The following is a 14,182-nucleotide window of genomic DNA, read 5'->3' on the forward strand; positions in this document are numbered from 1 at the left end:
TCGCTCCCGAGGTAGTGGTCTGCTTCTGGGCCTTGGGGGCTCTCTCCGGTCCGGGTGCGCAAATGAACGCGAGTAGTTGCGTGACGCCAACAGTTGCTGTTGCTGTGACATTGCTGAGGAGCATTGGTTGTCGACTGCGTGCTGCCAACGTGCACAACTACTGTACACGTGGAAACCGTTGATGGGCCAGCATGAGGTCGAAGCACGACGCCAAAGAAAAAAGATAGGATATGGCAGAGAAACGAAGACTGAGGTTGACGAGAGTCGAACAGGAACACTCCATTGTGCAGCAGAGTTTCGAGAGCAAGTCGCATCTCCTTTTCCGCGTCGAATGTGTCCTTGTTAGTTACCTACCCTGCACTCGAAGTAGAATGTTGAACGGGCCATTGCTGACTAAGAATGCGCTGCTAGTCAGTCATGCTTCATAACATGCAGGTACTTATTTATACAAGTGCGGATACACACCCGTGTACGGTACTTATGCTGATACTGTGCTGTGCTTGCATAGACAAAGTATCAGTACTTGTATTGATATGCTGTACTCCGTACGGAGTACAGTAATTACTGTGTTGCACCTCACTCCGTACAACCAGGTACTTACCAAAGGCACATGAAGCACACCCATCCACCGTCACGTGACTCATGTTTGTCTCCAGCGCATTGCCTGCTTTACTAATCAAAAGGTACCAGCAGTGGTCATCGGGTGGACGTTTCTAGATTCACGGCCTCTTCCAGCTCCGTAATTTGCTGGCCGTCTTTGAAGACCATTCATCACGAGGCTCCAAAGAATGGTGGAACAAGTTTGCGACTCCTTCTCGCCCGAATGTGTACAGCAAGTACTCCGTACTCCGTACAATATATTGCAACGCGCGAGTCGCCGCCATATGAACAAGTACATGTACAGTACAGAGTACTTACTCCGTACAAGTACAAGTAGTTGTACTTCGGGATTTGCGGAGGAGAGAAATCGAACCCCTGGGGTCACGTGATTTCGAGTGGGACCCAGTCTTTTACCTACTTTGCTCTGCGCCTCGCAATCGCCGCACTTTGCTTCTGCTTCTGACCAAGTCCTTCCACCCTGAACCTCCCCCCCCCCCCCCAACGTGCATCCAAACTGTTGCTTCAACCACGATCCGAGCCGGAAAACACTGGCCACAGGCCTTGGAAACGAGCCCTCTCCCTATCATCGCCACCCCTTGACCGATAACGCGTCCAGCGGGGCAAGCAACGAAAAGCAACGGGCAAAGGACAGCGACGTCGTTCGGTTCCAGGCACGACTTACTTCACCCGCCCTCCACGTCGCGTTCCGCATCGAAGCGCACCGTTGCCAGCATGCCCGTCGAAGTCATCCTCAACACGCCTCTAGCGGACCGTCTCAACACGGCCATCCAGCCGAAGCTGGTCGAGGTCGGATGGGGATCCGGCGGCTCCGACGACTCGGCCCTCGCCGAATACATCGTTCTCATGCTCGTCAACGGCAAGACGCAAGACCAGATCGCCGCCGAGCTCTCCGGCGAGCTGTTGGGCCTGCCGGCCGACGACCCGGTCGTGCGCCAGTTCGCCGTCTGGCTCTTCGAGCAGATTGACAGCCTCAACGCCCAGCTGAACGGTGGCCAGGCCGCAGGCGGCGATGCCGTCATGGATGCGCCGCAGGACGTGTCCATAATGGACGACGTGGACACGACCATGATGACGACGGACGCTCCCGAACCCCAAGTGTGAGTGGCCCCGATGCCGTCGGTCAGCATGCTTGCCCCTAGCTGACGCCCCGACAAGACCGACAGGTCCGCGGTCGATGAGGAACGCAAACGCAAACGGAAACGTCCGCGGCGGCCGCGACAAGCGTGCCATGGGACAGTCGAACAGGGCCACGGACAGGCCCCACGACGGCGCCCTGCACCGGACACGAGGCAACGACAGAATCAACACGCACGGGCGCGCGGCCCCCACGGGTCCCAGAAACGGCCGGCCGATGCGGCAACAAAACGTCAACGGCCGCGGCGGGGGCATGCAAGCCGGCCCGAGCCAAGGAGTCCCTCCCGGCGGCTGGATGATGCCCGGGCAGCCGTCGAACCAGATGGAGCTCATGGCGATGCTCGAGCAGCAGAACAAGATCATGTACCAGCTCTCGCAGCAGCTCATGTCCAACGGCGGCGGCGCCAACGGCGGGTACGGCCAGCAACGACGCGGCGGCAAGCATCAGTTCGACCGGGGCTCCGACGGCCACCAACAACGGAAGAATGCTCGCCAGCACCAGCACCAGCACCAGCAGGCCGCCGGGGCCAAGGCGTCCGAGGACGTCGACATGTCGGGCGGCCAGGGCGAGGCCGCCAACCCGGACGAGTCGGTGTGCAAGTACAACCTGCGCTGCACCAACAAGGAGTGCAAGTTCGCCCACCAGTCGCCGGCGGCGCCGGTGGGGGCGCCCGTCGACGTCGCCGACACGTGCAGCTTCGGCGCCGCCTGCAAGAACCGGAAATGCGTCGGCCGGCACCCGTCGCCGGCGGCGAGGCTCGCCCACCAGGGCGAGCAGGACTGCAAGTTCTTCCCCAACTGCCAGAACCCGCGATGCCCCTTCAAGCATCCGTCGATGCCCATGTGCCGAAACGGGCCGGGCTGCTCGACGGCCGACTGCAAGTTCACCCACGTCAAGACCAAGTGCAGGTTCAACCCGTGCCTGAACCCGACCTGCGTCTTCGCCCACGACGCGGGGCAGCACGGAGGCTTCCGGGACAAGGTCTGGACCGCCGAGTCGGGTGGCGAGCACGTCAGCGAGCGCAAGTTTGTCGACGACGACGCGCCCGTCGAGCAGGTCACCCCCGGCCAGGGCGGGCAGGAAGCCCCGACGACGGGAGAGCACGACGGCCAGGTCATGGTCTAGCCGTGACGACGAGCCGAGTCCTGTCCCCGCCGGCGCGCACCTTTGGGCCTGCCGACGGCCGGGGTCGGGCCTACGGAGGCTGCGAGCGGCCTGCCCTTTGCTACCTTGTGTACTATTTGCTGTGTGTATATCTCCTTCTTGTGACGACGGCAGGGCATGAACGGCGTTTGGGATGGGATGGTTGGCTGGACGGAATTCGAACGCAGGGGCCATCGCAGAGCCACAGTCAGGAATCGGCATAGCCATGGGCCGAGGCGGAGGCGGAGGTACCCTGGAAAGGTGGAATCGTGCCGTCGCTGAGACGTGGAGTCCTGGAGTGTCGGAGTCGAGTCCGCGACGTGCAATACGACACTGTTCCTCCGTCGCTGCTTGTATGAATGTCGCTCTCATTGTCGTGCGGTGCATCTCCATCAATTGCATTATATCAGTTCAATGTCTGCATCTGTACTCCGTAGCGGTCCCTTGAACGTGAGCTTTGGCAGATGATAGGCCCTCGATCTCACCGATCTTGACATGTCGAGAAGAGTGGCTGGCCATCCTTCTTGCTCACCGGACAACAAGTCCATTCGCATCCCCGATGAGGGCGACGCCATCCATTTGCAGCTTTTCCTTTACACCATTGGACCTGCAGCGATACGACCGACGACATGGTGGGTGTCAGGTCATCGATCGTGCGCATGAGACCTTGCCATCCATTTGTGCCTATCCTGCCAGCGTCCTTTATAACGGTACCTGATCGTGGACGACGATCTCCCAGGTACCGTACCCCACTTACCGCCGCTACCTCCAGCTGTCAGGTACTAGTTCAGCATGGTCCGCCCGTTCCTCGCCGTACAGTTCAGTATTAATTAGTACTAGTAAGTAAATACTAGGTAGGTAGGTACTGTACTTCAAGCACCACTTGCAAGTACAGTACTGTAAGTAAGTACTGTAGTTGTACCTGCTTGAACCGTAAACCGTAACCGCACAGTGAGCACACATTAATACTCCGTGCCTGTGGAGAAAATACTTACAAGCACTAGGTAGTCGATACATGGTGTCGCATATAATTTGCAGCAGCGGATATAGTACACGAGAACATGTACTTGTACTCTGTATTTGTTCGAGGAATAATACCCGCAACACCACCAAACTACTGTACATCATCATCACCACCACCACCACAACAACCACCACCACCACACAGCCATCGGGAGCCCGCGGTACGAGGCCATGTGCGGCTGAAAGGGGAAAACCGATAAAAATGGGCTGCAGGTGCACTGTCATGGCCGCCGCCGACCTGTCGAGGCTGGCGGCGACCGTCGGAGGCCTGGCGAACTTGTCGAGGATGAACGCGGCGGCGATGATGACGACGGCAGCTGTCGGTTCGGTGCCTCTGCGGCCGCGATCCCGGACAAGATCGAGGACGAGGACGAGGATGTGGTCTTGCCGAAGAGGATACGCGACGACGAGCGACGGCAGCCGAATAGCCGTCGTCGGAGGCGGCCTGACCGGCCTTACGACGGCCTACTACCTCGCCAAGAAGGTGCCGCCGTCGACGTCCATCACCCTCTACGAAGGCAGCGACCGGCTCGGCGGATGGGTCAAGACGGACCGCGTCGACGTCGACGTCGGCGGCACCCGTGGAACCGTCAGCTTCGAGAGGGGCCCGAGGACGCTCTCGTCCCTGCACAGGAGCACGCACCGCTTCGACGACCTTGTGCTCTACGACCTGGTGCGGAACAGCCAGCTTCCCCCCCACCCCCCTCCCCCCCTCCACATTCAACCCGAGCTCGGCCTCAGGAACCCCTTCACCCTCGCACCTTCGTCGCCCTGCCTCCGCTGACCATTTGTGCCTTGGCCGCCACCCCACGAGCAGGCCCTCGATCTCGGCCTCAAGCTGCACACGCCGCCCGACAGGCCGCGCTACATCTTCTACCCTGATCACCTCGTCGCCCTCCCACCCGCCGCTTCCATCGCCCAGTTCATCCGCGAGCCGCTCTTCCTCGAGTCCTTCTGGGCCGGCCTCGGCTTCATCATCCGCCGTATGCGGTCCCGCGCCGTGCCGCTCGAGGACATGTCCATCGCCGACTGGCTGCGTGACATCAGCATGAGCCGCACCGTCGCCGACAACTTCGCCTCCGCCATGGTTCACGGCATCTACGGCGGCGACATAGACAAGCTCAGCGCCCGCAGCGTCTTCGACCGCCTCTACTGGGGTTACTACCTCCCCGACATGGGGCCCGGCATCCGCCAGATGACAGCCCGCGAGGAGGTCCTCATGTCGACCCTGTCCAAGGACCCCAACGTGCAGAAGCTAGCCTTGCGGCCAAAGGGCTCACTGCTGCACTTTGGCGGTGCCGGCATGGAGAGCCTGCCGACGGCTCTGACCCATGCGCTCGAGAGCCAGCCAAACGTCGAAATCGTTCGGGGGAGCCCCGTCGCCGCCATCGACTACGATCGGCCGGCGCGCCAGGTCAAGGTACGACGCACCCTAGACCCTCCTCTCCTTCGGCCCGCGTACCCGCCGATCCCTTCACCCTTTCTGCCCTGCTGACTTGGCTTTCCCGACGCGCAGATAACGACGGCGGCGAGCCCGACGACCGAGGCCTACCAGAGGGTCATTTCCACAACCTCGAGCCAGGCCCTCGCGCGCTGCACCGGCGATAAGCTGCCCAGCCTCGCCGGAACCCATTCCGTCTCCATCATGACCGTCAACATCTGGTACCCCCAGCCCAACATGAAGCCCCCGGGCTTCGGCTACCTCATCCCCCGCTCGGTTCCGCGCGAGCACAACCCCGAACGCGCCCTCGGCGTCTTCTTCGATTCCGATGTCGGCGCCGCCACGAGACCCGACGAGCCCCCGGGCACCAAGCTCTTCGTCCTCCTCGGCGGTCACTACTACGACTCGGGCCCGCCGCCGCCCTCGGAATCGGACGCCGTCGAGCAGGCCAAAGCCCTCCTCGAGCGCCACCTCGGCATCCCGCGAGACGCTCCCTGCTTTGCCATGGCCCGCCTCGCGAACGAGTGCATCCCCCAGCACTACGTCGGCCATCACGACCGCATGATGCGTGCCGACGAGGAATTGCGCGATGGCTTCGACGGCCGTCTCGCCGTCGCCGGAGGGTCCTATTCCACCATTGGCGCCATGGGCGCCCTCCGTGCCGGCTACGACGTGGCAAACCAGACCGTCGGCCCAAACGGTTACTTCACCACGGGCCTGGAGCACCTCGAGTTCCCTGCACCCTTTGTCGGCGTGCCCCTTGGCAGGATTCCCGTCCGGCGCTTCAAGCAACTCGGCTAGATAGACGTTGCAAGCAGCCGCGGAAAGATCGGAGTCGGCTTGAGCAGGCCCCGACCCGGCCCTGCGCAGCAATGAAGTGGAAGCATCGCACCTGCACCCCTCGTTGTTTCAGACGATATTTTTCCACTTGCTATGTGAGATTCGTGAACGCTACGGACCGCCCACGTCCAACGCTAGACAGGCAAAAAATAGGGCATCGAATCCGTCATCTTGCGGGGACCATTCACGCCGTGTTCGGACGAGTGATGCCCCGGGACTCCGCAGCTCCGTGCCGTCGATCCACCCACCGCTCCGCTCGGCAACAAAGCACCAACCCCCCCCCTTTGGTTGATTCTCTTTTCCTTCTATGGCTTGCCCTCGCCTTGCCCATCTTTTCCATCCTGCTCGTTGCCTCGGACGGCGACGCCGATGGCCTCGTTGACGGCGCGGAGCATGTTCACCATGCCGCCACGAGGCTTACCCGCTGCACCGGTTAGGAGGCCCAGCCAGCCGTCTCCGTTTCCATTCCAGATGGGCTTCAGCGCCTTGGTGAACTCATCATCGGTTGCGGCACCCGCATCCGAGCGCGAGATGTGCCACCAGGCCTCCTCCTGTCTTGGCTGCAGCCGTACGTCGAGTGCGACGCGCTTCTTCTCCTCGGTGCCTCCTGACGACGACGTCATGGTGTAGGTGATGCTTATCCAAGCCATCGTCTTCATCGAGAACTCCATCTGCGCCCGCTTGCCCCACGGCTCGTCCTCCCACTTCGACTGCATCTCCTCTATCGCCGTCAGAGTAGGGAGAGACGCCGGCAGCCATGCCATGAGTGCGCCGATGCCTCCTTCGCCGTTAACCAGGCTCCGCATCAAGTCGACGACTCGAAGGTGGGGGTTGCCCGCCTCGAGCTCGATGCCGATGTCGTCCATCGACAGGTCAAGCACCATTAGCCACCGCTTGGACGGCAGCTGTGCGTCCGTCTGCCGGCTCGACTCGTCCTCCTGCCGTCCTGTCTCCTGAGGCGCCGGCTCGCCGTAGGTGAACGCCACCATGCGCAGTGTGACGGTCACCCGCCTGATGGCGCCGCCTGCGTTCTGCAAGGCCTCGAACGAGCTGACAAACCGATCGATGGCCTTGATCCGGGACTTGAGCGCTTCCAGAATGGGCTCGTCCACCCCTCGCCGAATTCGAAGCGAGAACTCGCCTTTGCGAGGATTGTACGAGACATCGTGGTCTACCGTGTCCTTCAGGATCTCGAACTTGGCAGGTCGTTGCACCCTGATGATGGCGTCCGAGATGCAAGTGAGCCTGATCCCCTTGGCCGCCGAGCCATCATCTTCCTCGGGTTCTTCGCCACCCTTGGCGCGGGTCCGGATCCCCTTGAAGTGGATGGATACGGCGTCATCTGCCCACGATTGTCTCGGCGCCACGGCTGCGCCGGTGTACTTTCGCATGAGCGAGAACAGCTCCGCGTTATCGGCGCCGACGGAGTCGCTCTCGGACGAAGCCCGAGTCCGGCCTGACTTTCTCCTAGAACCGCCAGCAACCATGGCGGGGAACAAGGCGGACAGCGAGATTTCGATCGAAGGGTTCCGCACTTGCTGTGGAAGCAACAAGTCGACGCTGCCGCCCGGTTTGCTTTTGATTCCTTGTCGATTCAGCTCGCGCAGGTCCACCGACTGCGAGATGAGGCCCGTCCCGAACAGGGCCAGGCTGTTCCAGAAGCCCTCTGATAGGTCGGGGTATCCCATGCTGAGCGGCAGCTGTTGCTTGAAACTGATGACGCGCCTCGTATCGTTGCGGTTCCTTTGAGGCTCGTTAGCACCGGCGGATGGGGTTGCCTGCACGGGGAGTTGGACTGACGCTTCGAGAAGCCACCATTCGTCTCCGCCAACGCCGAGGAAGATGGCCACAAACCAGCTCGCGCCCCAGCCGTCTTTCTGGAGCCAGACGGCGCGGGACCATTCGCAGAGCTCCGTCACCGACTTCATCTGATCAAGGGTCAAGGGTGACTTTTGCAGGTGCCATCCCATGGAATTGGCCTGCCTGTTGAGCTCATTCTCCATCATCGCGCACCGCACCTTTTCCAGACAGGCCCCTCCCTCCTCGGCCGGATTCTTGACCGCGTTCAGCTGGTGCTCGTATTGGATGGCGAACTTGGAGTGAGGCTTCAGCACGAATGCACCAGTCGTCGGTTCCACCAACAGCGTCACCTTGTCGCCGTATCCGACTTGAATTGACAGGTACGATGCGGTCGGGTCACGCAGAGAAACGCCAAGATCCATGCTAGAGTCCCGACTCTGGAATCGTGCGGCCGACATCAGCTTGCTGCGTATGCTGGTCAGGAGGAAGCCAACGTGGCGGCCCACGACGTTGGTCAGGAGGTCTTCGGCAGAAAGGTGCTCCTTGTCCAGTTCAATGTCCACCTCTGTGACCTCCTTGTTGTCGCGGTACCATTTCGCGGTGATGAAGCTTGACGATTTAGGGTCGCTCGTTCCGCCAGACGTGCGGGCGCTGTTGACCGTCACCAGAATCCAGGATTTCGTTCCCGTAACTGCTGCCCGGGGCGTCCAGTACTGAATGGCCAGGGCGCGATTCAGTGGCTCGATCGTCAGAGTCCCGCTCCAGGAGCTTCTGCTCAACTGCGTAGCCTGACGTTTGAGCTCGTTGATCTTGCACGTCAGGACAAACTCGTGCAGAAACTGGTAGCAACCCGCCAAGCCGTCCTTGCTCAGGGCTTCGTTGACGCAAACTTCCAAGTATGCCCGCAGCGAGTCGGACAGGGAAGAGGCTGCGGGGGTGAAGGCATATCGGAAGTCGATGAACCATAGCTGCTTGTCGAAATCCTCGTCCGCGATGGTCAGGTCGACCTCGAACTCGCCTTCGACCATGAAAGTCACGCGCCCTTGGCCAACCTTGTAGTTTCGGAAATGATACGGTATGCTGTCGTAGTCGTTGATGTTCAATCGGAGCGAGAGCAGGGTATCCAGCTCGTTCATCCATCTCAGCTGCTCGCCAGGCGTCAAAGGAGGTAGCTCGATGTAGCTGAGCTGCGAGGAAGCGTTAGCGGCCGACCTGCCAGCAGCGGGCGGGCGTTTGCTTGAACGAAAACGTACATCGGGCATCCAGGGCGCGGAGCCGGTGGCGAGAACTTGCAGTGCCGTCTTCAGGTCAGGACTCGGCATCCGCGCAAACGTCAGGTCGCGCTTGACGTTGGCGATGTTGTCAAGCGCGGCATCGTACAGCATCCTTTGTTGGTCGATGTGGAACTTCAGATCTATCAGTTTGCTGACCATGCCGGATTTTCGGCTCCATTCTGCGATGACCAGCGCCTTGAGCCACTTCCCATGCAAGTCCTGCGCAAGGTTTGCTATCGCCGCCTTCTTGCGGAGATTCTCGTTGGAGCTGTCGTCGGCTCCGGCCGAGCTGTAGGCCGCATTTCCGTTGACGAGGGCCCCCGGTAGCGGCATTTTGGAGAGCTCTACAATCTTTTCCTGGAGAGTGTTGTGCGACACTTGGGCCAGTCGCGAGAGCAACAGCGATAGCGGAATAAACCCTTGAGTGATGTGGATGATCTCGTCCGGTAGATCATTCATCCTCGAGCGCGTTTCGTCGGACCGCTCGACCTCGTGCGAGGCTGCATCGGTGGAGGGCGGCAGGGCGGGCACGTCGACGGCCTCTCCGCTGCCGACGGCTTCATGGTCCTTGTCGGCGGCGAGAGCCTTGCCCTTATCGGGCGCAGCAGTCCGCTGGTCTTCGGCGGAGCGCGGGCCATTAAAGCTGTCGACGGCGGAGTCCCTATCGTGGTCGCTGCGAGTGCCCTTGTGGCCGTCCGGCTCGCCTACGACGCCAGGCATATCCGCCCCCTGGCGGAGTCCCGCACGTATCTCAAGACTGGGTAGTCCAGGTTATGGCCACGGCCCAGGATGACAGACGAGAAAGGATTTCAGGCTCCCAGTGGTGTCATGGATAGGTTATCGAGACAAACGCTCGGGAGGAGCACCGGGTTCGACAATGCGACGTGTCCGCACCCTTCGCAGGCAGCCGAGGCGCGTTGGTGAGTCGCATGCAGATTGAAACGGCGCCTTGTCGCAGATGGCGTGCGCCTTCTCCAGAGATGTGCCAAGCAGCGAGCGTGCGGCGTCGGTGTCGGTCGGCGGCGAGAGGTGTCGAGTTGCAGGTGAGCGGGAAGCTAGCGAATTGGTCAGGCAGCTCAACGGTGACGCGATCGAATCGTTTCGACTGCCGACTTTGGCGTGTACCTGCGGACGTAACCGATCGCCTACTATGCCTATATGAATAATTGAGCGATGCGCGCTGAATCGGCGAGGTGGAGAAAAATAATCGGCGGTGATAGCTTGGTGAGACGAACGAGGCCGCGAGCTTCCGTTTCCAAACATGCGGAAGAGAGAAGTCGTTCGGAAGCGCACTGGTCATGTGAGGTAGAGTGCACGGGCCAACCAAGACGAAGACCAAGGGGATACGAAATGCGGGTACGGACACATGTACTTTCCAAGTAGCCGGTACTTGCCTAGTTGCGGACAAGCATGGCGAGGGTGCGGTAGACTGCACGTGCAATCGACCGTGCCTGAGCACCTTGAGAATGTACCTGCTACGGCTGGCCTTTGTACATTGTACTCGGTACTCCGTACATGTACATATATACTGTACTCCGTACGGAGTATGGTAGCGTGTCTTAATACATATTAGTAAGTATTCCTTACTGTACATGTGTTTCCAAGCAAGTGTACAGTACGGAGTACTTTGTACATGTTCTGTACTTTTTAGTACATGCACTTAAGTACTGCAAGTGCCTACAGTACAGTATGTGGCTCCCACAGTGTGCTGTTGCTCATTACTACTCGTACCAAGGCACCTAATACAACTAATAAGCAAGTACGGAGTACTGTAAGTAGGTAATACTCCGCACTCCGTAATATCATTACTTGTATTCTTTCTGCAGTACTCCGTACTCCGTACAGTGTTCATTCGAAAATGCCTACTGCAAGTGCACAAGTAGTACCTACAAGTACTTGCAGATACCTATAGATGCACCCGCTGACGCAAATAGTCAGTCAACTTTTGAGCCAATGCTCCTAACTAACCTACCAGGTGGGCGCAAGCTCTCCTACACATGTGCATCGTCAAAACTACCAGCACCAGCATCAAGTACGAATACTGCTCGCATGCGCTCGGAGCTGAATGCTTCCCAAGGCCGTGTGGGGACATTGACACGGAAGAACAACGAAGGCTCAACGCAACAGTCGATGACCCACATCGGGGTGCTTCTTTTGTTTGTAAGTGAGCCAGCTCAGTACAAGGTAGACCAGAGACCGGTTAGTTACCGCACCATATGTAATAGCATTTTGCAAGAGAAGGACAATAACAGGGCGGCATTGTGAACGACCTGGGAGAATGGCAGCACTCTTCCCCGTGCCGACCTGTCCAGATAGCACAACCGATCCCGCCCCGTGTTGGTCAAAACGGAAATACTCTTCTTCTATAACCCGAAAAACGGTACTCTGAGCTTCTCGCCGGCCGAACAAGCAGATGATGGACCGATTCCGCGAGACGAATCGACCGCGTACCGCTCCAGTCATGGCCAGCCCACAAGGAGCTTACTTTCTTCCAACCGGTAGATATTAACTGCGTCATGGTCAGCCAAGAGGCACGCACGAGCAGTCGACTGCCCGGGCGTGATGGGGGCATCTTCACGCATGCGGCGGCGGCGGCGAAAACGTACAACTTGTGGGGAGAGGCGGCGACCGTGGTCGGCCACTGGTATCCAGCAGCATCGCTGAACTTGTAACCGTACGAGGCCGTGAAGTCGTCCAGGACGGCAGGGCCGCGGGAGCCTGACGTCGACGGTGAGCCGGGAGCCGGTGCGTGCGGAGCCAAGGCAAACTTACCATACGGGTACTCCATGGGGATGATTTCCTTGTTGTCGTCGAGGTAGTGGAGGAGGGGGGTAAATATGCGCCAGCTTGCGTCGAGCTCGTCGTCACGCACAAAATTGGAGTGATCGCCCTTGAGGCAGTCGAGCACCAGGGACTCGTACGCCTCCGGAATCTTGAGGTCGGAGAAGCGCCGTCGGTAGGTGAGGTCGAGCTCGGTGACGACGGTCTGCATGCTGAGCCCGGGCAGCTTCGAATTCATCTTGATGTAGACGCTCTCGTTCGGCTGGATGCGCATGACAAGTTCGTTGCGCGGGATGTCCTTGAAGATGCCCGAGGTGACGTCCTTGAACTGGATTCGTATCTCCGTCTTCTGCTCGTTGAGCGCCTTGCCGGCCTTCATGATGAACGGGACGCCATCCCAGCGCTCGTTCTTAATGTGGGCGACGAGGGCGCAAAAGGTAGGGCACCTCGAGTCCTTGGGCACCGTGTCGTCCTCCTTGTACGACGGTTTGCTGCCGTCGAGGGACCGGCCGTACTGGCCGATGATGACGTTCTTGGGCTCGATGGGGGAAATGGCGCGGAGAACGCGGACCTTTTCGTCGCGGATGTCCTCCGAGTCGAACGAGAGGGGTCGCTCCATGGCGAGCAGGGTGAGCACCTGCAGCAGGTGGTTCTGCATCACGTCTCGGATGATGCCGAACTCGTCAAAGTACCCTCCTCGGCCCTCGGTGCCGAAGGGCTCCTTGAAGGTGATTTGCACGTTGTCGATGTTGTGCCTGTTCCAGGTGGCGCCCAGGAAGGAGTTGCCGAAGCGGAGTATCAGGATGTTCTTGACCATTTCCTTGCCGAGATAATGGTCGATGCGGAAGAGCTCCTCCTCCCTCCAGTCGGGCTCGAGAGACTTTTGCAGCTCACGGGAGCTGGCAAGATCCTTGCCGAACGGCTTCTCGACCTGCGCGGACCGGTCAGCGGCGGGACGGGCTCGGGCTCGGGCTCGGGCTCGGCTCGGGCTCGGACGGCGCTTACGATGACGCGGGCGATGCCCTTGGTCGGGTAGCAGCACTTCTTCAGGTGTTGAGAGACGATGGTGAAGACGCTGGGCGGCAGCGCCATGTAGAACAAGCGATGCGTCTCCGGCCGGTCCTTCTCCAGCTCCTGCAGGTGCCTGTTCAGGTTCTCGAAGGATTCGTCCTTGTCGTACTGGCCCGAGATGTACGAGCACAGGCCGCAAAACTTCTCCAGCTGCTGCTCAATCTCCTTGGTGGGCGTTTTCATGTACGACTTGATCCTCCGCAGGTACTCCTCGTGGTCCATCTTGGTGCGAGCGTACCCGACGATCCTAACGTCTTTGGGGAGGAACTGGTTTCGGTACTGCGCGAAGACTGTTGGTTACCGTCGACGATTCCCCGACGGCGTCGAGGACATGGCCTCGGGGATGGAGGGAAGCTCACCAGTCCGAAAAGCGCGGGGTACTATCGGCGAGGCCATCGATCAGCACGCAGTCAGGATGAGCAGCAGCCAAGGACGGCGGGGGACATCTCACGGTCTTTTTCTTCGCCAGGTCGCCCGAGGCGCCGAGCACGACGATGGTCGTGTTCTCCTTCAGCTCCATGGTCCTGCGCGGCGACGGCCGTTAGCATCAACACGGGCGGGGCGCGGCAGGCGACAACACGATCGGCGGCATGCGCTCCGAGGCAATTCCTGCGTCTCGACTGGCTCCGCGAGCTCGCCCAGCAAGGTGGGGTAGCTACGAAGGACCTACCTGGCGGCAGACTTGTCCATGGCGGCAGAGGGCCGGGTTGCGGAGGAGACGGGGGTTGAGTCCAAAGAAAGGCGAACTGTCGAGGTAACCCGAGGGGCGGCGGGGTTGCTCGCTGCCGTCGCCGTGCCAAGACGTGATGCTGGCGGGTTGAGGGTGAGTAAGGCTGGTGGTGATGAGAGGGATGATGTTGGGCAACGAGGTTGCGAGGCGCTTCGGAAGAGCTGGGACGGGGTACCTACCTATTAATGCCGAGCGAGGCGGGGGCCACCACTAAAATCTTATCAGTAATACCGGGTTAGCATGAGTACGAACGAGTACAACTACTGTAAGTACTTGCACTCGCGCACAAGCACGCCGGGTGCGTACGAGTGAGAATACGCTGC

The 14,182-nt window shown here is 60.0% G+C and overlaps 3 protein-coding genes across 3 annotated transcripts; 2 read left to right on the forward strand and 1 right to left on the reverse strand.

The window, feature by feature from the left end:
- Nucleotides 1-1,332: 1,332 nt before the first annotated feature.
- Nucleotides 1,333-2,881, forward strand: DCS_07967 (uncharacterized protein; the record flags this gene model as incomplete). The annotated part of the gene is made up of 2 exons (XM_040805250.1): nt 1,333-1,718; nt 1,777-2,881. The coding sequence occupies 2 exons, from the start codon at nt 1,333-1,335 to the stop codon at nt 2,879-2,881; spliced, it is 1,491 nt and encodes a 496-aa protein (XP_040655354.1).
- A 1,243-nt stretch (nt 2,882-4,124) lies between these two features.
- Nucleotides 4,125-6,164, forward strand: DCS_07968 (protoporphyrinogen oxidase; the record flags this gene model as incomplete). Its single annotated transcript, XM_040805251.1, has 3 exons — nt 4,125-4,595; nt 4,740-5,342; nt 5,439-6,164. The coding sequence occupies 3 exons, from the start codon at nt 4,125-4,127 to the stop codon at nt 6,162-6,164; spliced, it is 1,800 nt and encodes a 599-aa protein (XP_040655355.1).
- A 344-nt stretch (nt 6,165-6,508) lies between these two features.
- On the reverse strand, nt 6,509-13,819 carry DCS_07969 (Mediator of RNA polymerase II transcription subunit 14; the record flags this gene model as incomplete). The annotated part of the gene is made up of 9 exons (XM_040805252.1): nt 6,509-9,190; nt 9,257-10,027; nt 10,172-10,332; nt 11,729-11,995; nt 12,050-12,989; nt 13,064-13,408; nt 13,489-13,509; nt 13,581-13,653; nt 13,800-13,819. 9 exons carry the CDS (start codon nt 13,817-13,819, stop codon nt 6,509-6,511), a joined length of 5,280 nt encoding a protein of 1,759 aa, XP_040655356.1.
- Between the last annotated feature and the right edge of the window lie 363 nt (nt 13,820-14,182).

The sequence above is a fragment of the Drechmeria coniospora genome, chromosome 03, assembly GCF_001625195.1.
Source record: "Drechmeria coniospora strain ARSEF 6962 chromosome 03, whole genome shotgun sequence".
Classification (NCBI taxonomy): domain Eukaryota; kingdom Fungi; phylum Ascomycota; class Sordariomycetes; order Hypocreales; family Ophiocordycipitaceae; genus Drechmeria; species Drechmeria coniospora.